This window comes from Elephas maximus, chromosome 25 (genome assembly GCF_024166365.1).
Source record: "Elephas maximus indicus isolate mEleMax1 chromosome 25, mEleMax1 primary haplotype, whole genome shotgun sequence".
NCBI lineage: Eukaryota > Metazoa > Chordata > Mammalia > Proboscidea > Elephantidae > Elephas > Elephas maximus.
The window spans coordinates 62,737,260-62,762,600 of record NC_064843.1 but is presented as its reverse complement, the minus strand read 5'-3'; the positions used below and the strand labels follow the sequence as shown (position 1 = coordinate 62,762,600).

Below are 25,341 nucleotides of genomic sequence, written 5' to 3'. Positions count from 1 at the left end.
CAAACCAACTCAGCCTCTCCTCCCACCTAAGAAACCTTCCCAAGCAGAATGGTTCTCTTGAGAACACTTATTTTCAAATGCACAGTATTCTGAAACCGATATCGGAGAGACTGGCAGTCCGGCTCTTTCTTCCTTGACTTCAATGTGTTCCCGTGTCAGCATTTCTTCCTCTGATCCCTCTGATCTGCTGGAACTGTCACACTTTAAATCAGTGGTTCTGTTCTCTGGACTTAATCTTTCCTGTGACGGGGAATGAAGTTCAGCAGACTTTTTGCTTTCAGATAAATTGCCATGGCGTGTGTTGCTTCCTATCTCCAAGCAATGAGTTTTTTCCCCCTCAGACAATACATTGGCTGTGACTGGCGTTTCCTCACCAATCTGAAGAGATGTCTCTCCATCTATTTTGTCAGGCTTCTTTAAGCACTGTGTAGTTTGTACTACACAGCTGTCTGTCACATTACCGCTCTGGGCTGTCTGCTGGCATGAATGTGGGTTAGGAATTGAAAAGTTCTTTGTGGGTTGGGGAGATTTCTGCTCTGTACTGAAATCTCCAATGCTTGAGATGGCTGACATTTGGCGGCCCATAAAGATTGTTGCTGGTTGATACATTCCTCTCGACACGGCTATCCCGGAGTTAACTCCTGCCTGAACTGCAACCTGCAACACCAAAAGATATGTGAGTTAAATCTACTGTGTATGAACAATCCAGCTGTTTTCAGAAATTAAATGAAGTAAATGAAATGTGACACAGAAATCAGTACCTACCACATCTTATCCAACTCGTGGCATTCTACATAATAAACGAACAAAAGCAGTACCGTAGGTACAATTTAATTTTAATGACAATGTTGTTTCACAAAGCAAATATTATTAAAGACTAGGAAATCCACATTTTTCCAAAAGTGATATACAGAAAAGTCTATGGGGATTTCAAAACTTTATTTCTCGTGTTATGTGTAATATAAAAAAAGCTTCTGATAATCACCTTCAGAAGTTCATTAAAATATAGTGCATCATGTACAGAGTAATAATTCCAAGTCAGATTGCAAATAACCTTCAATTAATTTCAAAGACATTTAAAGTAATTTTAATTTACCAGCATGTCTACGGGCAAAATGAACATGGTCTCTTCCTTTAGAGAGAGAGAGAAAGGGAGAAAAACAGAAGGAACCAGCTCAGTGGCTTCATCAAGGACACAAAGTGGGAAGCAAAACTGGAAACAACAATCACAAAGTGTTTAGGATGTAATCTCGTTCCAAGGGGAACAAAGCACTTCCACACACATAATGGGATTTATTTCACAGAGGCTTATGGAGTACGTGGGGAGATGTATTCGCACCCTTCGTTAATAATAACTGACATTAGAAATAGCTAACAGGAATAATAACTGATGTAGAGATAGCTAATTTCTAAAATGTGTAAATAACTAATATTCCACTTCATCATCCTGACGTGGCACTTTCTCTTTCTGACCCTAACCACCTGAAATTGGGTCTCCGAAACTTAGAATTCTGTCCTCACAAAATCAAACCAAACCAGATGCTGTCTAGTTGATTCCAACTCATTAGTGACCCTATAGGAGAGAGGAGAACTTCCCCACAGGGTTTCCAAGGAGCAGCTAGTGGATTCAAACTGCCACCCTTTTGGTTAGCAGCTGGGCTCTTAACCACTGCGCCTCTGTCCTAACAGCCCCTGCCAAATAGGAAGAAAATGCCAGTCTTTCTTCTGGCTCTCATTGGTCCCAGTGAGTTTGATAATTTGCTAGAATGACGCATAGAACCCATGGAGATTTCCTATACGCAATTACCCATTTATTATAACCAGAAAGGATACAAGGGAAGAGACGCATCAGCTAAGGCCTGGGAGAGGTCCTGGCAGCACAAGGTTTCCACTGTCACCAAGGATGTGCCACAGCCTCTCCCATGCATAGATATTCTCACCAATCCAGAAAGCCCCCCAAAAAGAGAGAACTCCAAAGTCCAGGGTCCCTTAAAGTCAATGGAACTTTAATGTATATGTATGACTGGAATAAATACATATGATTGATTCTATCACACCCGCTCCCTTCCTGAGGTTTGCTGCTAGGGTGGGGACTGTACAGCCCCTACTTGTTTATGCTTGTTTAAGTGCTGCCTGGCTGTTTTATAAGACAAAACCCCCTTGATTGCAGGCAAATTCCAAGGGCTATTTTCAGAAACCAGTCCCCCATACTCCTACTCTACAGGTGGAAAAACTGAGGTCCAAAGCTTAGGAGATAAAACGTCATACTCGTAAAATCTGTTGCCGTTTAGTCTATTCCGACCCATAGCGATCCTCTAGGACACAGGAGAACTGCCCCATAGGGTTTCCAAGCAGCGGCTGGTGGATTTCAACTGCTGACCTTATAGTTAGCAGCCAAACTCTTAACCACTGTGCCATGTTCTCTTAAAACATACCATCTCTTTTATCCTTAAAATAAAATTTTTTTAAAAAACCACCTCTGGAGTTAAAAACAAACGAACAGGGATAAATGGCAGAGTAAGCACCTCTGAAAATCCTCTGCCCTGTTAAAGAAATTATAATACTGGCAAAATATTTACAATCAATTTTTTCAAAACTCTGGAAATGAACCAAAGGCTAGAAGCAATCTTAGGAGTGGTTCAAGAATAGTGGATGAATCTCAGCAAGAATGGCAAGCTCTGTGGCAAATTATTTACTTATTTTTTAACTTCTTACTGTCCATTAGGTGAAAGTTTACAGAGCAAATTAGTTTCCCATTTGATAGTGTATACATAAAGTGTTCATAACATTGGTTTCATTCCCCACAATGTGTCAGCACTCTCCCCATTTCTGTCCTAGGTTCCCCGTTTCTTTTTGTGCTTTTGGGAAAATGTTGCCCTTTTTTTTTTCTTTTCAGCTGTTTGAGTATTTATTTTTATTGTGCTTAAGTAAAAGTTTACAATTCAAGTCAGTTTCTCATACAAAAACTTATACACACGTTGTTATGTGGCCCTAGTTGCTTTCCCTAAAATGTGAAAGCACACTCCTTCTCTCCACCCTGTATTTCCTGTGTCCATTCAACCAGCTCCTGTCCCCTCTGCCTTCTCATCTCGCCTCCGGACAGAAAATGCCACCCTTTTGATAGCCCATAATGGATTTCTCTCAGGTGTTACTGTTTATTTTACAGGCCTGTCTATGATTTGGCTAAAGGCGGTCTTCAGGAATGGCTTCAGTTCCAGTTAAGAATGGTGTCTTAGGACCACAGTCCCAGAGGTTCCTCCAGTCTCTGTTAGATCAATAAGTCTGGTCTTTTTTGTGAATCTGATTTTCTGTTCTACATTTTTTTTCTCCCTCTCTGTCCAGGACCCTCTGTTATGATTCCAGTCAAAGCGGTTGGTAGTGGTAGCCGGGCACCATCTAGTTCTTCTGGTGCTTTGTGGCATTTTAACTTGCCCTATCTCATCCCCCTCTTCAGGTCTGCAGTAGCCTTGCAAACCAACAGCCCCCACAATTGCAGTAAAAACCAGCAGACTAGCAGCCAGGAAAAAGGGCAGAACAGGGATGGAACTCTTTTAAGGTCCCATTTCCAGAGAACTCATTGTTTGACCTATCTCATCCAAAAATCAAACCCACTGCCATTGAGTTGATTTCGACTCATAGCGACCTTAAAGGACAGAGTAGAAATGCCATTAGGGTTTCTAAGGAGTGGCTGGTGGATTTGAACTGCCAACTTTTTGGCTACCAGTTGTAGGTCTTAACCACTGCCGCCAGGGCTCCTCAACCTAGCTGGTAGTTCCCTGGAAAAACCCACTTGCAAGGCTCTCTTTCTCTCTGACCTGTCTAAGAGCTCACCCAGTTTGAACAGTCTTTTCCCTGGAGATGTTTGTCCAAAAAAAATTAGAGGCAGTTGTTTAACATTTGGGCTGCCTGAGGTGGTGAATAACATTTAGAGCAAACAATAAACTAACCAAAAAGTTTAAAATGAAAAGCTCGTGAATGAGATGTCCATAAGGGACTTTGATAAGCTCTGACAAATTCCTGGAATCTAGAAGACCATGTGCATTCTTAAGAAACTTCCTCAGAAGGACCTAAGCCCTCAACTCTAGCTTAACTTGAGGGTTTGCACAAAGAGGAAGTAAAGGCTAAAGTGCAGTTGTAAACTGCCTGGATGAGTGCCGAAGGCATGCCCAAAAACACACGTAGTGCTCCTTGGCAAAGACTATGAGACTTACCGGTTCCAGGTATTTAAGAAAATCTCTGTCTAACCATTAGCTGACAACTAAGCCAACTGAAAAGGCAGTTCAGTGGCCACACATGATAAAGAACACAAACTTTACAGAATTACTTTAGAAAAGTCACTAAACAAGTGCAACAATAGCAACCAACAGCAACAACCAACTCTAAGTGGGAAGAATCTGATTTTCAGAGTTGTCACATTATATTATTTAAAATAATCATACTTCAGCAAAAATTATGAGCCATGGAATAAAACAAGAAAGTATGTACCATACACCAAGGGGATAAAAAGCGATCGACAGGAACTATCTCTGATGAAGCACAGATGTTGGACCTATCAGACAAAGGGTTTAAGTTAGCTATTTTAAATATGTTCAAAGAACTAAAGAAAATCATGTATAAAGAACTATAGAAGACTATGAGAACAATGCTTCACCAAATAAAGAGATAAAAATTATATATATATGCATAGTGCTCCTTGGAAACTCTATGGGGCAGTTCTCTGTCCTGTAGGGTCGCTATGAGTCGGAATCAACTCGACAGCACTCGGTTGGGTATATGCAGAGAGAAAAAAAAATGAATCAAGTGAGAATCATGAAGTCGAAAAGTACAATGATCAGGATGAAAAGTTCACCAGAGGGCTCAAGAGCTGATTTGAGAAGGCAGAAGCAAGAATCCTCAAATTAGAAAACAGGTCAATTGAGACTATTAAGCCTGAGGAACAGTAAGGAAAAATTAATGAAAATAATGAAGAAAAATGAACATAACCTTAGTGACCTGTGGGACATCTTTAAGCATACCAACACATGCACAATGAGTCCCAGAAGGAGAGGAGAGAACGTGTCAGAAAGAATATTTGAAGAAATAACAGCTGAAAGTTTCCCAAATTTGAATGAAAAACATTAATATATATATGCAAATTCAACAAACTTCAAGTAAAATAAGTTTAAAGAGATCCACACCTAGAGACAACATTATCAAACTACTGGAAAACAAAAACAGAGAATCTCAAAGGTAGAGAAAAGTGACTCATCACAAACTATGAGGCCAGAAGGCAGCGGAATGACATATTCGAAGTGCTGAAAGGCAGACTGTCAACTACGAATTCTGTATCCAGCAAAACTACCCTTCAAAAATGAAGTAGAAATAAACAAGGCAATATATGATAGAAGTGTAAGTGAGGTACAACTGGAACACAAAGAAAGCTGTGTTCCTAATTGGTCATCTTTGTTCTGAACCTGGAATGATAAGCGTTTGTGGATGATATGAAGACAAGGCAAGCAAACGGAGCAGCATAAGCAAAGAATGAAGAACCAGGGTATCGTATGAATGATAGTAATACAGAAATTCCAAAAAATACAAATCCAGGCTTCAGGGCTTTAATTCGGGAGCCAGAAGTAGTTGAACAGTCAGAACTAGAGCCCACACTTAAGTCAGAAGATGGATTTGCACCTAGACCTGGATCTGGAGCTGGAGCCTGAGTCTGAACTGGAGCCGGAGCCTGAGATGGATCTAGAGCCAGAGCTGGAGACAGAGACAGAGACCGAGCCTGAGCCCAAATCCAGGTCAAGGGTTCAGACTCATTCTCCACAGTACCACTGGTTGCCGTATCCCAGTTCCCAGCCTCAGACTCAGACTTGGACACGGTCAGTGGAGAGGAGGCATCAACATATGGATTTACACTCATCCAAGGGCAATGATACCAAGGATCCCTGGGAGGAAGACTGGATATAAGGGGATGGATTCCCTTTGCAAATTATGCCACCCAAATGGGGGGTTGCTTGGTCAGGAGACCTGGGTTTGATACAAATTGACACTACTTGCCTTGTGACTCCTCCATCTGCTTGCTTCCTTCCACACTCAGCACCGGGATCACACTTTCAGATCACAATACTAAATGCCAAGAATTGTCTCTGAATTCCTGTTCCAGGTTCACTTTGTTTCACCTTCAACGGGTCCTTGTGAAGGTTTTCCTTCTTCACATACCCTACATCTCTGGGGTTTTTGCAAGACCATCTCTAACTTATTCCTCTCATCTCTTTCCCCCTTTCTCCAAAGAGATAAGGCTCAAATAAAATATATAACTCTAAAAAAAAAAAGAAGTAGAAATTAACACTTTCTCCTAAACAAGAACAGAAAATTTGTTGCTACCATATCTGCCCTATTTTGTTGTTATGTCCTGCTAAGTCAATTCTGACTCATAGAGACCCACTGTGACAGAGTAGAACTGCCCCATAAGGTTTCCTAGGCTGTAATCTTTATGGGAGACACATGCCTTCAGCACTCATCCAGGCAATTTAAAACTGCACTTTAGCCTTTACTTCTTCTTTGTGCAAACCTCAAGTTAAGCTAGAGTTGAGGGCTTTGGTCCTTCTGAGGTATTTTCTTAAATATGCACATGGTCTTCTAGATTCCCAGGAATTTGTCAGAGCTTATCAAAGACCCTCATGGACATCTCATTCACCAGCTTTTCCTTTTAAACTTTTTGGTTAGTCTATTGTTTGCTCTAAATGTTATTCACTACCTCAGGCAGCCTGAATGTTAAACAACTGTCTCTGATTTTTTTCAACAAACATCTCCAGGGAAAAGACTGTTCAAATGGGGTGAGCTCTTAGGTCAGATAAAGAGAGCCTTGCAAGTGGGTTTTTCCAGGGAACTACCAGCTAGGTTGAGGAGCCTTGGTGACACAGTGGTTAAGAGCTACGACTGCTAACCAGTCGTAGTTTGTCAGGTCTCTTCCCTCACAGGGTGGCTGGTGGGTTCGAACAGCCAACCTTTCAGTTAGCAGCCAAGCACTTAACCATTGCACCACCATGGCTCCTTATCTACTCCATAAGACATTTTAAAGGGAATCCTTTAGGTTGAAATGAAAGGGAACTAGATAATAACTCAATTCCACATTAAGAAATAAAGAACACTGGTAAAAACTACGTAAGTAAATATAAAAAACAGTGTAAGTGTATTTTTTGTTTGTATTTTTTCCTTCTAAACTGAAACCAAACCCACTGCCATCGAGTTGGTTCCAACTCATAGTGACCCTATAGGACAGAGTAGAATTGCCCTTTTTCCTCCTATATGGTTTAAAAGATACATGCATAAAGCAATAATTATATATGTGTTGGTGAACAGCATATAAGGTATAAACACGTACCGTCAGCCCTCCGTGTCTGCAAGTTTTGCATCTGCAGATTCCACCTACCACGCATAGAAAGTATTTGCGGGAAATAATAAAAAAAAAGTTCCAAAAAGCAAAATTTGAATTTGCCACGCACTGAGCACTACACTGAATCCACGCAAAGGAAATGATGTGTAGGCATAACCTGCTGTAGCCTCCTGCCATTTCACAAATCCTCAGTCTCTCTCCAGTATTCGTTTACCTCAAGTCTTGTCATTATTCCCTAAACAACACAGTACCGTATAACAACTATTTACATAGCATTTACATTGTTTTAGGTATTAAAAGTAATCTAGAGATGATTTAAAGTACACAGGAGGATGTGCATAGGTTAAATGCAAATACTATGCCATTTTATGTAAGGGGCTTGAGCATCCACGGATTCTGGTATCCACAGGGAGTCCTGGAACCAATCCCCTATAGACACTGAGGGATGACTGTAATTTGGTTTATAATAATAGCACAAAGGAGCAAGAAGGGAATGGAGCTACATATGAGCAAAGTTTTTATATACTTTTGAAATTAATTTAGTATTAATCTGAACTAGATTATCATAAAATGTTAACTGTAATAACCAGAGCAATCACTAAGAAATGAACCAAAAAATATATGGTAAAATAACTGACAAGAGAATTAAAATGGTACAGTAGGTAATATCTATTTAATACAAAAGGAGGCAGTAATGGAGGAACAAGGAACAAAGAAGACATTATATGTATTGAAAACAAACAGCAAAATGGCAGCTGTAAATCCTACCTTACCAGTAATTACGTTAAATGTAAATGGTTCAACACTCCAATTAAAAGGCAGAGATTGGCAGAATGGATTAAAAACAAACAGATGATCCAACTACATGCTATCTACAAGAGACTCACTCTAGATTCAAAGACACAAGTAGGTTGAAAGCAAAAGGATGGAAAAAGATATACCAAAACCAAGAGAAAGCTGGAGCAGCTATACTAAAATCAGACAAAATACAACAAAAATTGGTACCAGAGACAAAAACATTTTACAATAATTTAATAAAAGGGTCACTCCATCAGGAAGATGTAACAATTATAAATGTATGTACACCTAACATCAGAGCCCCAAAATACATGAAGGAAAAACAGAGAACTGAAGGGGGAAATAGACAATTCAACAATAATAGTTGGAAACTTCAATATCCCACTTTTAATAACAATAGAACAACTAGACAGATGAGATTAGGAAACAGAGGTCTTGAACAACACAATAAACCAATTAGTCCTAACATAAGTATACACAGAACACTTCACCCAACAACAGAATACACATTCTTTTCTGCAGGATTGACCATATGTTGGGACATAAAAACAAGTCTCAATAAATCGAAAAGAATTAAAAGTATGTTCTCTGACCACATGGAATGAAATTAGAAATCAATTAAGAAAAGGAAATTTGGCAAATTCACAAATATATGAAAATTAAACAACACATTCCTAAATAACCAATGGATCAAAGAAGAAATCATAAGGAAAGTTTTAAAAATACTTAGGTTGTTATTGGGTGCCATCAAGTTGACTGTGATCCCATGTGACAGAGCAGAACGGCCCTATAGGGTTTTCTAGGCTATAATCTTTACAGGAGCAGACTGCCAGGTCTTTCTTTTGTAGAGCTGGGTGAGTTCAAACTTCCAACCTTTCCGTTAGCAGATGCGTATTTAACTGTTGAGCCACCAGAGTTCCTTAAAAATACTTAAGAAAACAAAAACACAACATATAAGAAAGATCTTAAATCAATCATCTAATCTTCCACATTAAGAAACTAGAAAAACAAGAGCAAACTAAACCCAAAGCAGGCAGAAGGAAGAAAATAATGATAAAAGCAGAAATAGAGCAACAGAGAAAATCAAATCAGTAAGACCAAAAATTGGTTCTTTCAAAAGTAAAATGAAAAACCTTTAGCTAGACTACGGCTGCTAACGAAAAGGTCAGCGGTTCGAATCCACCAGGTGCTCCTTGAAAACTCCATGGGGCAGTTCTACTCTGTCCTATAGGGTCGCTATGAGTCGGAATCGACTCGAAGGCAATGGTTTTTTTTTATGGGTTAGCTAGACTGAGCAAGAAGGAAAAAAAGAGAAGGCTCAAATTACTAATATCAGGAATGAAAGTAAAAATACTATTACTGAACTCGGAAATACTAAGAATTGTAAGAAAATACTGTAAGCAAAACAAAGAAAACTGTACACCAAAAGATTAGATAACCTAGATTAACTGGACAAATTCCTAAAAACACACAAATACTAAAACTGACTCAGTAAGAAACAGAAAATGTGAACGGATCTGTAACAAGTAGAGGTTAAATTAGTAATCAAAAACTTCCCACAGAGAAAAAGAAAAGTCTATGACCAGATGGCTTCACTGGTAACTTCTACCAAATATTTAAAGAATAATAAACACCTATTCTTCACAAACTCTTTTAAAAACAGGAGAGGAAGAAACAGTTCCCAACTCAATCTATGAAGCCAGTATTAGCCTGACACCAAAACCGGACAAAGACATCACCAGAAAAGCAAACTACAGACCAATATTGTTTAAGAATACCGATGCAAAAATTCAACAGAATACTAGCAAACCAATCAATCTGACATGTAAAGAACTTGGAAGTCATCACTCCTGTCCTGAAAAAGCTGAAAATCAACAACTCTTACAGCTTCATCAGAGAATTGAGGTCACAGGGAAAGCCATCAACCCAATAACTGGAGATACAGGCAGATACAGAGAATTACAGCTTACCAGGAGCAGAAACTGCTACTGGAGCCACCATCAGGAAGGAATACTTAAGGCATAATTGACCAGGCTCTCATTATGAAAATCACAGAAAAACTACCTAGGGCTTCCCACTGCCATTGAGTTGATTCCGACTCATAGCAACCCTATTGGACAGAGTAGAACTGCCCCATAGGGTTTCCAAGGCTGTAAATTTTTACAGAAGCAGACTACCATATCTTTCTCCCTCGGAGCGGCTGGTGGGTTTGAACCACCAACCTTTCAGTTAGCAGCTAAGTGCTTTAACCACTGCGCCACCAGGGGTACCTTAATGCTTCCAGAATGGGGAGGTAAAAAGTAACCATTCTGAAATTTGCCTAGAGCACTCTGTTCTTAACAACAGCCTGTCCTCAAGGGAAACTATTTTACCAGAGCCTAACCAACAAGGGCTTTAACCAGAGCCTAACTGATGTGTGGTAAGGGAACATCCAACTCTAGTCCCCTCTCATCTTAGACATGGGTAAAAGGTAATAACTCAACCGCAGCCCCCTCTAACCTTCTTGTCTTACCTAAGAGGTCAAAAAAAAAGATAAAAAACACTTGTGAAGGTCACAGGATCACTAAAACATTGAGACCTAATCATCAAATTATAAAATGCTTTCCCTTCCCCGACATCTTTCCATCATATCAGTAAGGCTCCTATATAATAACTGGATTACAGGTGAAAAGAATTGCAAGGCATCTTTAGACCCTATTTAAGAAAGAGTATACAGGGAAACCAAAAGACAGAAACCAAAAGACGGCTGGATCTTAGACCAATGTAAAACGCAAACCTATACAACTCACAGAAAATAATAAGGGGGAAAAATACAGGTGACCATGGGTTTGGCAATGACTGTTTAGACACAACGCCAAAAGCATGATCCATGAAAGAAAAAACTCATAGGCTGGACTTCATTAAAGTTAAAAAAAAAAAAAAATCACTCTGCTGAGGACACTACGAAGAGAATGAAAAGACAAACTACAGACTAGGAGAAAAAAACTGCAAAGCTTATACCTGAAAAAAGACTTGTATCCAAAATATACAAGAACTCTTCAAATTCAAAAACAATAAAACAATCCAATTACAAAATAGGCAACGTATCTGAACAGACACTTCAGCAAAGAAGATATAAAGATGGCAGGTAAGTATATGAAAAGATGCTCAAAATCATTATGTTATTAGGGAACTGCAAATTAAAACAATGAAATACTTACCACTCGTATCAAAACAGTCCAGGGATGCCAAGATCATCCACCTCTGATGCCATATGTACAGTGGATAATAAATCACATTTCACACACTGGCTGCATCCTGTAGAAATCTCAGCTTTCCTTTTCTGGTCAGTTCAGACCCCGGCTGCTCAGTGCAGCCCTTTCTGTCTCATCCCCATTCACTCAGGGTTTGGTCCACAGGTAACGGGATCCTTCTCCCTCTCTCACCCCCATTTTGTAGGTCTGATAATCCACTGGAATGGATAAACTCCAGGAAGGGGGCTGTATTTACTCTGAGAGATAAAAGGACACAAGCATACAGGGCAAGGTCTGGGAGGAGTCTTGGTTCAGAGTTTCCATGTTCCCAGGGAAAGAGCTTACCCTTCCAAAAGCAGATGTTTGTTTTTACCACCCAGGAAGCTCCAATGAACCTCTGTCTTCCAAGGCTTTTATGGGCCTCACCACATGGCCGTGACAGATTACATCATGCCTCCTGAGCTCAGGCAGCATTGGATCCCCAGGTGATCAATTGGGATCTGGTCAGCCCCCACTCATTGGCCTCAGGTGTGGTTCAGCTGTTAGGAACCAGGACCAAAGGCCAAGCTGTTCACTGTAAAGGGGTTCCACACCTTGCACCATTATGTACCTATTAGAATGGCTAAAATACAAAACACTGACAACAGCAAGTGTTGGTGAGAATGTGGAGCAAGAAGAATCCTTACTCATTGCTGCCGGGAATGCAAAATGGTGCAGCCACTTTGGAAGACAGTCTGACGATTTCTTACAAAGCTAAGCGTAGGCTTACCATATGATCCAGCAACTGCACTCCTACATATCTACCCAAGTGAGCTGAAACACAGGTCTACATAAATACCTGCACGTGAATATTTACAGCAGCTTTACTCATAACTGCCAAAAATTGGAAGTAACCAGCATGTCATTCGATAGGTGACTGGATAAACAATAGAGTGTTATTCAGGGATAAAAATAAATGTGCTATCAAGCTATTAAAAGACATGGAGGAAATTTAAATGCATATTGCTAAGTGAAAGAAGCCAGTCTGAAAAAGCTTATTCAACTATATAACATTCTGGAAAAGGCAAAACTATAGAAACAGTAAATAGGTAAGTGTTTTCCAGGGCTCAGACAAATTGGGATGAATAGGTGGGTACAGAGCATTTTATGGGCAGTGAAACTATTCTGCATGGTACTTGTCTTAGTTATCTAGTGCTGCCACGGCAGAAATACCACAAATGGATGGCTTTAACAAAGGGAAATTTATCCTCTCACAGTTTAGGAGGCCAGAAGTCCAAATTCAGGGTGCCAGCTATAGGATAGGGCTTTCTCTCCCTGTCGATTCTGGGGAAAGGTCCTTGTCATCAATCTTTCCCTGGTCTAGGAGCTTCTCAGCATAGGAACCTTGGGTCCAAAGGATGCGCTCTGCTCCTGGCACTGCTTTCTTTGTGGTATGAGGTCCCCCTCTCTCTGTGCTTGCTGTTCTCTTTTATACCTCAAAAGATATTGACTTAAGACAAAACCTAATCTTGTAAATTAAGTCCTGCCTCATTAATGTAACTGCCCCTAATCCTGCCTCACTAACATCATAGAGGTAGGATTTACAAAACACATGAAAATCACATCAGATGACAAAATGGTAGACAATCACACAATACTGGGAATCATGGCCTATCCAAGTTGACATACATTTTTGGGGGACACAATTCACTCCATAACATTCCACACTCTTTGGACCCCCAAAAGTCATGTCCTTGCCACAGGTAAAACACATTCACCCCATCACATCATATCATAGCTGTCTCAGTCATCTAGTGCTGCTGTAACAGAAATATCACAAGTGGATGCCTTTAACAAAGAGAAATATATTTCCTCACAGTAAAGTAGGTTAAAAGTCCAAATTCAGGGTGTCAGCTCCAGAGGACAGCCTTTTTTCTCTGTCAGCTCTGAAGGAAGATTCCTTGTCCTCAAACTTCCCCTGGTCAAGGAGCTTCTCAGGCGCAGGGACCCCGTATCCAAAGGACACGCTCTGCTCCTGGTACTGCTTTCTTGGTGGTATGAGGACCTCAACTCCCTGCTTGCTTCCGTTTCCTTTTGTCTTGAGAGATAAAAGGTGGTGCAGGCCACACCCCAGGAAACTCCCTTTACACTGGATCAGGGAGGTGAGCTGAGTAAGGGTGGTGTTACAATCCCACCTTAATCCTTTTGACATAAAATTACAATCACAAAATGGAGGACAACCACATAATACTGGGAATCATGGCCTAACAAAGTTGACACATATTTTGGGGAAGACACAATCCAGTCCATGGCAACAGCAAAAGTCTTAAATCAAGTCCAAGTCCAAAATCCAAAACGTCCTCTTCATCTGTGCAATCTGAAATATAAGTTATCTGCTTCCAAAGACCAACGGTGGGTCAGGCACAAGGTAGACATTTCTATTACAAATGGGAGAAACTGGGGGGAAAGAAGGGATAATAGCACCAAGCAAGTCAGGAAAACACATTATATTAGCTCTCAAGGCTTAAAAATAAACCTCTGTTCTCTGAGACCATTTAGGCAATGGCCCTACCCTCCAGACTGGCCATACTCTCCAGATTCTGAGTCGAGGCCCCTTGGCCCTGGGCTTCAGCTCTGCCTTCTAAGACCACTGGAATGGCAACTCTGCTCCCTCAAATTTGGGCAGCCCCATTCTCCTAGTCCATCTGAGTGGCGGCTCCACCCTTTGGGACCCCAGAAGTCATGGCCCTACCCTTTGAGACTGAGGCAGCTCTGCTTCCTATGCTCCTTGTCTCTTCAGCCTCTGCTTCCTTGTTCCTTGGCCTCTCAGCCCCTCAGGCCTTGCTGCCCGTGTCTGCCCTGCTGGGGCAAGTCTTCCAAAACTCTTTAGCTGTACTGGTAAGTGCCCAAAGGCACCACACTCTGCAGGGCACTCAGATGTTTTGTTCAGTTGGATGGCTTCAATGCTGTCTCACATTGGTCTCCTGATTCTGCTGCTGCTTCTTACTATCTGCACTGTCTCCAGTTTAACGGCTCTCCTCTCTTCCTTCTGAGTCCTTACCAGAACTGTCTTTGACATCCATAATTCCTCCAATATTCTCTTCAAGGCAATCCAGGCACTTTAAAACTCTTCCAGCCTCTACCCAGTCACAGTTTCAAAACTGCTTCCACATTTTAGGTATCTGTCAGAGCAGCACTCCACTCTTCCAGTACCAATTTTGTCTTAATCATTAGTGCTGCTATAAGAGAAATACCACAAGTGGATGGCTTTAACAAAGAGAAATTTATTCTCTCACAGTTTAGGAGGCCAGAAGTCCAAATTCAGGGTGCCAGCTTTAGGAGAAGGCTTCCTCTCTCTGTTGGTTCTGGGGGAAGGGTCCTTGTCATCAATCTTCCCCTGGTCTAGGAGCTTGTCAGCATAGGAACCTCGGGTCCAAAGTACACACTCTGCTCCCGGTGCTATTTGTCTCTCTGCTCACTTCTCTCTTTTATACCTTAAAAGAGACTGACTAAGACAAAACCTAATATTGTAGACTGAGTCCTGCCTCATTAACTTAACTGCCTCTAATCCTGCCTCATTAACATCATAGAGGTAGGATTTACAACACAAAAGAAAATCACATGAGATGACAAAATGGTGGACAATCACACAATACTGCAAATCATGGCCTAGTCAAGCTGACACACATTTTTGGGTGACATAATTTAATTCATAACAGTGCTGTAATGGTATTGGATACATGACATTATACATCTGTCAAAACTCATGGAACTGTACAACAGAGGGTGAGCCCTAATGCAAATTATGGACTTTAGTTAATAATAATATATCACTATTGGTTCATTAATTGTAACAAATGTTACCACACTACTGCAAGATGTTAATAATAGGAGAAACTGTGCTGGGGTGTTAGTATTGAATTGTGTCCCCCAAAGATATGCATTGTAAACCCTAGCCCCTATACCTGTGGTTGGAGAAGAGCTCGGCTGCTAACCAAAAGGTTGGTAGCTTGAAACCACCAGGCACTCCTTGGAAATCCTATGGGGCAGTTCTACTCTGCCTTACAGGGTGGCTCTGAGTCAGAACTGACTTGATGGCAACAGGTTTGGTTTTTATACCTGTGGTTATAATTCCATTTGGGTTGAGTTTTCTTTGTTATGTTAATGAGGCAGTATTAGTGTATGGTGCATTTTAAGTAAATCTCTTTTGAGATATGAAAGCAGATTAAGCAAGCAGCGAGAAGGCAGAGATGGGGAAAGACAGGTGCCACACCACATGAAGATCATCAAGGAACCAAGGAATGGAAGCTGAGAAAGAGCCAAGGACCTTCCCCTAAAGTGAGCAGAGAGAGAGCATGCTCTTAAAGCTCCTGCCCTGAATTTGGATTTCTAGGCTCCTAAACGGTGAGAAAATAAACTTGTTTGTTAAAGCCACCCACTTGTGGTATTTCTCTTATAGCAGCACTAGACAACTAAGACAAGGGGTAAGAGGTAATATATGCGAACTCTTGGTAGTTTCTGTGCAATTTTTCTGTAAACCTAAAACTGCTCTAAAAAATAAGTATATTAAAAAATCAATGAAATCCAAGTAAAGTAGGGACTTTAATTAAAAAAAAAAAAAAAAAGAAAGAAAGAAACAAGCATGTGAAGTCCATCTTTCAGTCAAAGATTAGACAGGCCTATAAAACAAACAATAACACACGTGAGCAATGTGCTTCTTAGTTCAATCAAGTATATGAGACCGAATGGGCAACATCTGCCCAAAAGCAAGGATGAGAAGGCTAGAAGGGACAGGAAGCCTGACTGAATGGACACAGGGAACCTGGGTGTAAGGGGAAAGGGGAAAAGTGCTGACACATTGCAGGGATTACAACCAATATCACAAAAATTTTTGAATGAGAAACTAATTTGCTCTATAAACTTTCACCTAAGACAAAATAAAAATTAAAAAAAAATACAAGCAAACCAAATCTGGCAACATATAAAAAGGTTTAAATACCATGACCAAGTAAAATTTATCTCAGGAATGTAAGGGTTCAACATAGGAAAATCAATCAATATAATACATCATGTTAAAAAAATAAACGACAAAACAGAACCACGATTATCTCAATAGATGCAGAAAAAGCATTTCACAAAATCCAACAAGCATTCATGATAAAAACAGTCAATGAACTAGGAATAGAAGGCAACTTCTTCAATCTGATAAAGCGTTATCTGCGCAAAACCCACAGCTAACATCATACTCAATGGTCAAAGGCCAAAAACTTTCTCCCTGAGATCAAGAACAAGACAAGGATGTCCACTCTCACCACAGCTATTCAAAATTTACTGCAGGTTTTAGCCAGGGAAATCAGGCAAGAAAAAGAAACAAAAGACATGTAGATTTGAAAGGAAGTAAAACTATATTTGCAGATAATATTATGATGTATATAAAAACACTAAGGATCCACAAAAAGAGCTATTAAACAAGTTCGGCAAGGTCACAGGACACAAGATCAATATACAAATATCCATTTTATTTCGATACGTTAGCAATGAGCAATCCAAAACTGAAATTAAGAAAATAATTATATTTACAATAGCCAGCAAAAAGAATGAAACATTTAGGAATAAATGTAACAGAACTGTAAGGCTTGTACATTGAAAACTACAAAACATAGCTGAAAAAAATTAAAGGGGATCTAAACAAATGGGAAGACATCCTGTGTTCAAGAAATATAAGACTTAATATTGTTAAGGTGGTAATACTCCCCAAAATGACTGACAGAGTCAATGCAATTTCTATCAAAATTCAACTGGCATTCTTTCAGAAACTGACAAACAGATCTTAAAATTCACAAGGAAATACAAGGGATGCAGAATAGCCAAAATGATCTTGGAAAAGAACTAACTGGAGAATTCAAAATTCCCAACTACGAAACTTAGTATAAAGCTATGGTAACTCAAGGCTGTGTGGGACTGCCCTAAGGGTAGACATACAGATAGAATAGAATAGAAATGAAAGTTCAAAACAAACCCAGGCATCTATGATCAGTTTACCTTTTTATAAGATGTCAAGATAATTCAATGGTGAACAAATGCTCTTTTCAAAACATGGTGATAGGACAACTGCATACCCACAAGCAAAAGTATGAACCTGGATCCCTACCTTATACCATATAAAAAATTTACTGAAAATGGATCAAAGACCTAAAAGTAAGAAGTGAAACTACAAAACTGTTAAAAGGCAACATCAGTGTAAATCCTTAGGACTGTGAATTAGGTAATGGTTTCTTAGATATGACAGGAAAAGCACAAATAACTAAAGAAAAAACAGAGTTTCATTAAAATTAAAAACTTTTGTGCTTCAAAAGACACTATCAGAGTGAATAAATAACCCACAGAATGAGAGAAAATACCTGCAAATCATGTATCTGGTAAGGATCTAGTGTCCAGAATATATAAAGAAGCCATATAGCTCAACAATAAAAAGACAAATTACCCAATTAAAAATGGGTAAAGGATTTGAATAGGTGTTTCTCCAAAGGATATCTACAGATGGCCAAAACAATACAAAAAGATGCTGTCTTAGTCATCTAGTGCTGCTGTAACAGAAATACCACAAACGGATGGCTTTAACAAAGAGAAGTTTATTTTTCTCACAGTAAAGTATGATTCCATTTATATGAAATGTTTAGAACAAGCAAACCTGTAGAGGTGGAAAGTAAATTAGTGGTTGCCTAAGGCTTTTTTTTTTAAGGCTAGGGGTGAACTGGGGTGGTGGGGCAGAGAGGGATGGGAAGTGACTCCTAACAGGTTTCTTTTTGGGATAATGAAAATGTTTTAAAATTGATACTGGTGATGGTAGCACAACTCTGAATATACTAAAAAACATGAAATTATCACAAAAAAGAATGAACAAAAAATCCTTACAAAGTACAGAAATAAAGTTATGTGGTTAATTTAAGGTTAGAACAAGCATGTCTGATAATGGGAAAATATTTCATTAGTTTATTAAATTTTTAAAAAACAATATATGCCCACATGTGAGTATATCAATAGGACAGATTCTAGAAGGGAAATTTCTGGGTTAAGACTACATTATATTTCGTTTTTGCCCCCCAAAGAGACCATTATGTCATCATGAGAATTTTATACCATATGGTTTAAATAGGAAAATGGTATGAATCAAAATGAATGATGGTGTTGTATACAATACATCCTCTATTTTTTTAATTGAAAAGGTGATATAGTAACAAAGACAGCTTTTAAAACAAACAAAAATCACCTATTATCCAACTGCTACTTTGATTTTTCCTGTTTTCAAACGAAACGATTAAATAGATGGCTACAGAGGATGGGCCACCGTGGAGAGCCATGGCAGGCTGAACGCTGAGGATTCAGAGTGGATACGCATTAGTGGTCACTCGGTGAAGACTTGGGGCAGATCAGGGATCAAACTTGTGGGCCTGGAGGTCTTTACTTTTTCACTTTCAAGACCAACTTAGTGTTAATGAGCAACCAGCACTGGGAAGGCACAGCAGTCCTAAGAACCTTCCTCTTTTTTCAACAACAACGTCTGAGACACAAAGGACAGGAGTAGGCAGGTCTGAGAGATGAGAAAGCCACCTGCTGAGAGACAAAGGAAATGCCCTGGAGTTACTCTCTCCAGCGGTTGCTCTCAAACTTATCTGATCCACTAAGAGAGACAAAAGACTCCAGGTCCGGTTTCCACTGGATAAAGAACTAAGACACCCAAGAACTGGAGTGAAACAACAATCAAAATGGTAACCACAACCATGCACAATAAACAAATTAGCACCTAGCCATGATTTTACCCAGAGTGAACGCTTCAAGACCACAAGAAGTGAAAACTGACCAATTCAAGAAAGCCCTGATAACAGAGAGTACTTCCTGAAAACTGGAGAAGTTACAGCTCTCTGTGATAACCTGTACAGTTACTAAGAGCTCTGCAATTTTGCCAAGTATGGTCAGGCGTCTTAGAATACTGAACTCTGGTAGTATACTAATTAACGAGAACACCACATTTTAGAATCTACCTTATGTGGAGCTCAATAAGCATCCTGGATAGGTATCTTATCTTTCATGATATCAGGGAAGTTTTCTGCCAACAAATCTTCAACAGTTCTCTCTGTATTTTCTATATCCCTCTCTGTTCTGGTACTCCAATCACTCGTAGTTTCTTTCTCTTAATAGACTCCCACATGATTCTTAAGGTTTCTTCATTTTTTTTAATTCTTTTATCTCATTTTTCCTCAAATATACTGGTGCCAAGTGCTTTATCTTCAAACTCACCAATTCTGCCTTCCACTTGCTCGATTCTGCTCCTCTGACTTTCTATTGAGTTGTCTAATTCTGTAATTTTATTGTGAATCTTCTGAATTCCTAATTGGTACGTCTTTACAGATTCTTGCAGCATATTAAATTTTTCATTATGTTCTTGAATAACCCTTTTAATTTCTTCAACTACTTTATCTGTGTGTTCCTTGGCTTGTTCTGTGTATTGCCTGATTTCCTTCCTAATTTTGTTCCTGAAGTCTTGAAGAGTTCTGTATATTAATCTTTTCAATTCTGCACCCAGTAATTCCAGGAAGGCACCTTCATCCAGAAGACCCATTGATTCTTTGTTTTGAAAGCTTGTTGAGGCGATCATGGTCTGTTTCTCTACGTGACTTGATATTAGCTGTTGTCTCTGAGCCATCTATAAGTTATTGTATTAGTTTATTTTATGTTTGCTTACTGTATCCTAGCTTCTTGCTTTGTTTTGTTTTGATATGCCCAAATGGGTTGCTTGAGTGAGCTAGCTTGATTATTTTTCCCTTTGGAGCTCTGATGTACTGTCACCAGATGGCTTGAGTTGTTATCAGGTATATCAGTCTAGGAGTCCATTCACTTTTCTTGTATGAATTCAGCTCAGGTGTCCAGGTAGCTGATCATCTAGTGTGTGGTACAGGCTCTGTCCTACAGTCTTAGAGGGGCGGGAGTGATTGGTGTGGGTACCGGTATCTGGTTGCAGCAGGGGGTCATGCTCTGAACAAGGCAGGAGACTGAGAACTGTCCCCTGAACGTCTGTGAGGAAAGCACGTCCCTGTTCCTTAGATCATACAGGTGTGTGGGTTCTGGTGACAGACCATGGGCACCCAATGCTTTTGTTTGTAAGGACTGGGAAGTACCAGTTGTCCTTGGACCCCTGTCCCGGGTGGCTGGGTGACCTGAGTGGAGCTATCAGTCCTTAGGCCCCTGATGTGGGTAGGTGAGGACCCTATTTAATAGGCGAAGTGGTGTCAAATATCAAACACCCACCTCTTCACCACATATCTGAAATGGTTGCAGTGTGCCAACAAGGACCTATTCTCCTGAGACAGGCTCACACAGGCCCATGCAGGGGGGAAAGGTATTCAAAGTCCATGGACTGTTTACACCTGGACAGGAGCTGTTTCTGTCCTGAGCTCCCCCCGTTAGTGAAGCTGGCAAATTATCTTTTCCCCCAATTGTGAATTTATTCCTAATCCAAGGCTGGGATGATGGCTCCGGGCACTCAACACTGCCTATCTCAGGCCCAGGGAAATCAATAGCCATCAAAGCCGGGTTTGGGGCTGGGAGCGCAGTAAAATATACACAAGTACTTAGCTTTTGCTGAGAGCGTCGTTCTTCTCTGGTTCTAGAGATGTGAGTAGGCCGTGAAGCTGGCTGCTTCTCCCTGAGGAAACTGCAGCCAAACGCTACCACCAGCCTGCCGCAGCTGCTCCCAGGAATGGTGCCTAGGGGATCCTGGTGATTCTGGTCCGGTAACTCCTCTCCGCTTCTGAACCGTCTCTCCCTCCCTATGCCACTCAGTGTGTTTTCTGACTTTGCCTTTGATGTTCAGGGCTCCTAGCTTGTCATAAATATAATTGTTTCACTTGTTTTTTCAGGTCTTTGTTCTAAGAGGGATCGCAGGAAGCATCTGGTTATTCCGCCATCTTGGCCCCGCCTCAAGAACACCACATTTCAGTGGCCTGTAATAAAGCAGGAGTTGTGCTAAAACAAGGGGCATGGTGGGCAACACCCGCCTTCGGAGCTAACGGCCTGGTATTGAGACAGAGCCCCCACAGTGCTGTATTCTTGACCTGGCTTCCTCCCCTACAGTGGTGTATTGCAAAAGTATTTCCTTTGCTGCCCCTCCCCCCAACCCCGCTTTGCATTTGAATCCTGCTTTTGCTTAGAGGTTATATGTAAACTCCCTTGTGCCTGTGTAGTATGATTAAGAATGTTGCAGACGTAACTTGTATGAGCCCTCTACTCGTAAATACCTTTAAAAGTAACCTGCCTGCCCGCCCTTAGCGAGCAGTCTTGGCAGCAGTAAGCACTGACTGACTCCATTTCCCTGTACAATGAAATGTCTGTTTTGCTCTCCCACCTCAGTCTCTCGTTTATTGGCCAATACAGGTTATGTCAAGTAGGAACCGGGGGTTTCCACCCAGTAATAGTATTAGCATGAATCCAATTCCCACCTGGAATTGGATCCAGTCCTCACCTTCCCACTTCTCCATCCATGTCGCCAGTTGCTCCAAATAGCTCGCTCTCATCCTTAGCCACCTAGTGCTAGGTCAGTGGTAAGGCCGAATGCTCAAGTGTACACATGATTTGCTCCACTTTAGACCTGCCAGCCCCTTCTCTCTCTCATCCTTAGCCACCTGGGGCTAGGTCAGAGCACAGTCCTTTAGACTGCCAAATAGTACCCTGGAATGACTTACAGAATTCACAGAAGTATCTATAACCAGAAAGGATACAGTCGAAGAGATGCATTGGATGAGGTCTGGGAGGGGTCCTGGCACAGAGCTTCCATGTCCCTAGGAACACAGGACTCTCCTGAAAACAGACATTCTCACCAAACAGGAAGCCCTACCTGAGCCTCTGTGCTCTAGGGCTTTAATAAACCGGTTCACATGCTCCTTGGTCAGTTACTGGGAGGACTCCCTAGCCAGACTAGTACCATGGGGGTTGTCAATCACAAAGGGGGAATCCCCTAAATTCTTACTGCAAAAAACCAAAGAAAAAAGGCCATACAAGGGAACTCTTTCCACCATCCTTCTGGATCCCTGCTGATGTCGTGGTTAACTGCTCAGCAGCTAATCAAAAGGTCAGCAGTTCAAACCCACAAGCCATTCCTTAAAAACCCTATGGGGAGAAGGCGGGGCCGAGATGGTGGACTAGGTAGACGCTACCTCGGATCCCTCTTGCAACAAAGACTAGGAAAAACAAGTGAATCGATCACATACATAACAATCTACAAACCCTGAACAACAAACACAGATTTAGAGACGGAGAACAAACAAATACGGGGAAGCAGCGACTGTTTTCGGAGCCTGGAGCCAGCATCCCAGTCAGGTAACCTCGGCGCCGGGCTTAGGTCTGGGCCCAGGAGAGCTGGATGCAAAATCTTATGACAGCGCAAACAAGAGGAGCAGCCCTACCCCCCTGAACTGACCCCAGGAGGGGGCTCAGCCGGTCAGCACAGGCGGCGTGGCGACGCGGCCGGTGGGAGAAGTCCCCGGGAGGCAGTGACTGGTTTTGGAGCCGGGAGTGCAGCGTCCCAGCCGGTGAACCTTGGCGCCAGGCTTTTGACTGGGAGCCGTCACGGCGCAAGCAGGGGGCGCAGCCATACTTCCCCGAACTAACCCCGGGAAGGGGCCCAGCCGGTCTGCAGGGGCAGCGTGGCGACGTGGCTGGCGGGATGAGAAGTCCCCGGGAGGCAGCGACTGATTTCGGAGCCGGGAGTGCAGTGTCCCAGCCGGGGAACCTTGGCGCCGGGCATCTGACTAGACACTGTCACGGCGCAAGCACGGGGCGCAGCCCTACTCCCCTGAACTAATCCCGAGAGGGGGCCCAGCTGGTCCGCGGAGGCGGCGCGGCGACGCCGCTGGTGAGACGAGAAGTCCCCAGGAGGCAGCGACTGATTTTGGAGCCGGGAGTGCAGCGTCCCAGCAGGGGAACCTTGACGCGGGGCTTTGGACTGGCAGCGGAGGATCTGACCGCGGCTTCAGCGAGCCAGACCCTCGGGGGCAATCTCCACACAGCCAGCACACATAGGCGACACGCCCCTCGGGAATCTCAGATAAAATAGTCATTCCAAGCAAGATAAGTAACTTTGGCTATATTCCGAAGTGCTACTCTCCTATTTCTCTGAACCCTCCCCTACCCCTCCAAGGAGGATTCATTAAAATTGGAATTTCCTGAGCCAGAGGGAGAACAGCTCTGGCTCCGTGGCAGCTTTGCTTTTCCCCCTTATTGATTGATTGATTGATTGGTCTTTTCCTAACCCATTCTTCCGGCCTGAGAGAAGGAACCACAAAAAACCCAGGGACCAAAAATCCATCCCTAATTGACTAAAAACACAGAACCAGCTACAGCCAAACATATATGATCCAAATCTCAGACTTTCATCCTTACAGGGAACAAGGTGGTGGTTATAATCCAAAGGCAGTTTTGATAGGGATCTGAATGCATTTTTTTTTAAGCGGATTTTCTGGAAAAACAAGTTTCCCAGGTCTGATATCTCTGCTTATTCAACAGAGCCCTAACTGACTCACAACAGGGAACTGAGGGCTGAAGCTCCTCCCAGACCACCTAGCCTCTTGCCTTAGGGGTCTAAGGAGGGTGACATCTACCAATCAGTAGAGGTACTTGTATTGGGGGCCTAAGGAACAGCTTCAGTGCCCTCCCACCAAGGTGCTATAGGAATAGAGACACACCTACCTCACTGACACTTGGGGGAAGCCTGTCAGCATCCTGCCCCCCGTGGAGTGTGAACCCCAGCTGCTAATAGAACCTGGTGCACACAACTATCACCACTACTTCTCCAGGTAGATAGGTGTCAGGGTGCAGCACACACTTGATGACCCAAAATCAGATTCTACTCAAGAATAGTGAATAGACTCAGGCATATATAACTGGCAACAGCCCAAACCAGCTGGTAATAGCTAATAAGTAAGTCAAGGGCTACAACAAACAAGAAAGAACAATCTAGTAGCCCATCCACGTATATTGAAAGAAAACAAAACAAGATAAGACTCAGTGAGCAATTACAGAATAAACCATCACTATTTTGGCTCGGAGACAGCAGTCGATATCAAATCACATAAAGAAGCAGACCATGACAGCTTCTCCAACCCCCCAAACAAAAGAATCAAAACCTTTCCCAAATGAAGATACAATCCTGGAATTATCAGATACAGAATATAAAAAACTAATTTACAGAATGCTTCAAGACATCACAAATGAAGTAAGGCAAACTGCAGAAAAAGCCAAGGAACACACTGATAAAACTGTTGAAGAACTCAAAAAGATTATTCAAGAACATACTGGAAAAATTAATAAGTTGCAAGAATCCATAGAGAGCATGTAGAAATCCAAAAGATTAACAATAAAATTACAGAATTAGACAACGCAATAGGAAGTCAGAGGAGCAGACTCGAGCAATTAGAATGCAGACTGGGAAATCTGGAGGACCAGGGAATTAACACCAACACAGCTGAAAAAAAATCAGATAAAAGAATTAAAAAAATGAAGAAACCCTAAGAATCATGTGGGACTCTATCAAGAAGGATAACTTGCGGGTGATTGGAGTCCTAGAACAGGGAAGGTGGACAGAAAACACAGAGAAAATAGTTGAAGATCTGCTGACAGAAAATTTCCCTGACATCATGAAAGATGAAAGGATATCTATCCAAGATGCTCATCAAACCCCATTTAAGATTGATCCAAAAAAAAAAACACCAAGACATATTATCATCAAACTTGCCAAAACCAAAGATAAAGAGAAAATTTTAAAAGCAGCCAGGGAGAAAAGAAAGGTCTCCTTCAAGGGAGAATCAATAAGAATAAGTTCAGACTACTCAGCAGAAACCATGCAGGCAAGAAGGGAATGGGATGACATATACAGAACACTGAAGGAGAAAAACTGCCAGC

General features: G+C 41.5%; 1 protein-coding gene across 17 annotated transcripts in view; it reads right to left on the bottom strand.

The window, feature by feature from the left end:
* Nucleotides 1-25,341, bottom strand: part of KIZ (kizuna centrosomal protein) — a 172,486-nt gene that overhangs the window by 107,176 nt on the left and 39,969 nt on the right. For 15 of the 17 annotated variants that reach the window (XM_049870113.1, XM_049870111.1, XM_049870112.1 and 12 more), the window contains one exon: nt 27-657. In XM_049870113.1, the coding sequence (XP_049726070.1) occupies nt 27-657 (631 nt within the window). Of the gene's footprint in view, nt 1-26; nt 658-6,039; nt 7,934-25,341 lie in introns of those variants that run through there. The other 2 variants (XM_049870120.1, XM_049870118.1) reach the window with 2 other exon arrangements.